Source organism: Opisthorchis viverrini (genome assembly GCF_000715545.1).
Source record: "Opisthorchis viverrini unplaced genomic scaffold scaffold14440, whole genome shotgun sequence".
In the NCBI taxonomy this organism is placed as follows: domain Eukaryota; kingdom Metazoa; phylum Platyhelminthes; class Trematoda; order Opisthorchiida; family Opisthorchiidae; genus Opisthorchis; species Opisthorchis viverrini.
Genome location: NW_008758951.1, coordinates 1 through 774, shown reverse-complemented (window position 1 = coordinate 774; position 774 = coordinate 1). Strand labels below are relative to the sequence as shown.

Genomic DNA, 774 nt, shown 5'->3' with positions numbered 1-774 from the left:
GCAATATCATCGTAGGCGAAAGTGATTATGTTGTCTGCGGGGACATTGTGCTGCTTCACGACTTGATACGCGTGAAATATATCCGCCTAAATAGGAGTGGAACAATGGAACTGATGAGCATCGTCGAAAGAGAGGTGAATTGCAAATTGGAAAGAAGTGCAGATGAATGGCAAGGTTGCAAGCGGAAATAGGTTCTGCTTATGAGATTGATGAAATGTGCGGTGAGCTCCTGTCGTCTAAAGGACTTCTGCCCGAGCACCACCATCAAACATATCCAGTCATTACAACCGCAAACCATATTCGGAGTTCGGTCGATTGTCAACGAAACGTCCCCTTTCAGTCAACGAGACTCACTACGGGGAATGGGGCCTTTGGCCCCAAGCCAGTTTTCGGACACACAGGCCCCAAGTATTACTGTCATCAGTAATCCATTACAGGTTGATTTGATGCCTGCTTGCTCTCCAGACGGGAATGCGACACTGTAATGACCCAACTCATTGATCCGAATTTACTGAACGCCTACAAATTCAAATGGGTTTTAAGAACAAAAGCTAACAGCCCACATCACTATAGCAGATCGGCATCTAACTTCCCCACGCTATGCAGAAGGCACCATACTTCAAAGCAAATTGCAACTGCAAAACCCGGAACACACAATAAACCAATATTCATCGAAGTACAATTGATTTCACTACCCTGAAGTACATTGTTTTGATCGACATCTGGGTATTCTCTCTCATTCATATAGGCCAAAGTCTCTATCATCGGAAAAAA

At 44.6% G+C, this 774-nt stretch overlaps 1 protein-coding gene across 1 annotated transcript; it reads left to right on the top strand.

Annotated features, from left to right (window-relative positions):
• Positions 1–209: 209 nt before the first annotated feature.
• On the top strand, positions 210–485 carry T265_12317 (hypothetical protein; the record flags this gene model as incomplete). The annotated part of the gene is made up of 1 exon (XM_009179685.1): positions 210–485. The coding sequence occupies one exon, from the start codon at positions 210–212 to the stop codon at positions 483–485; it is 276 nt and encodes a 91-aa protein (XP_009177949.1).
• Between the last annotated feature and the right edge of the window lie 289 nt (positions 486–774).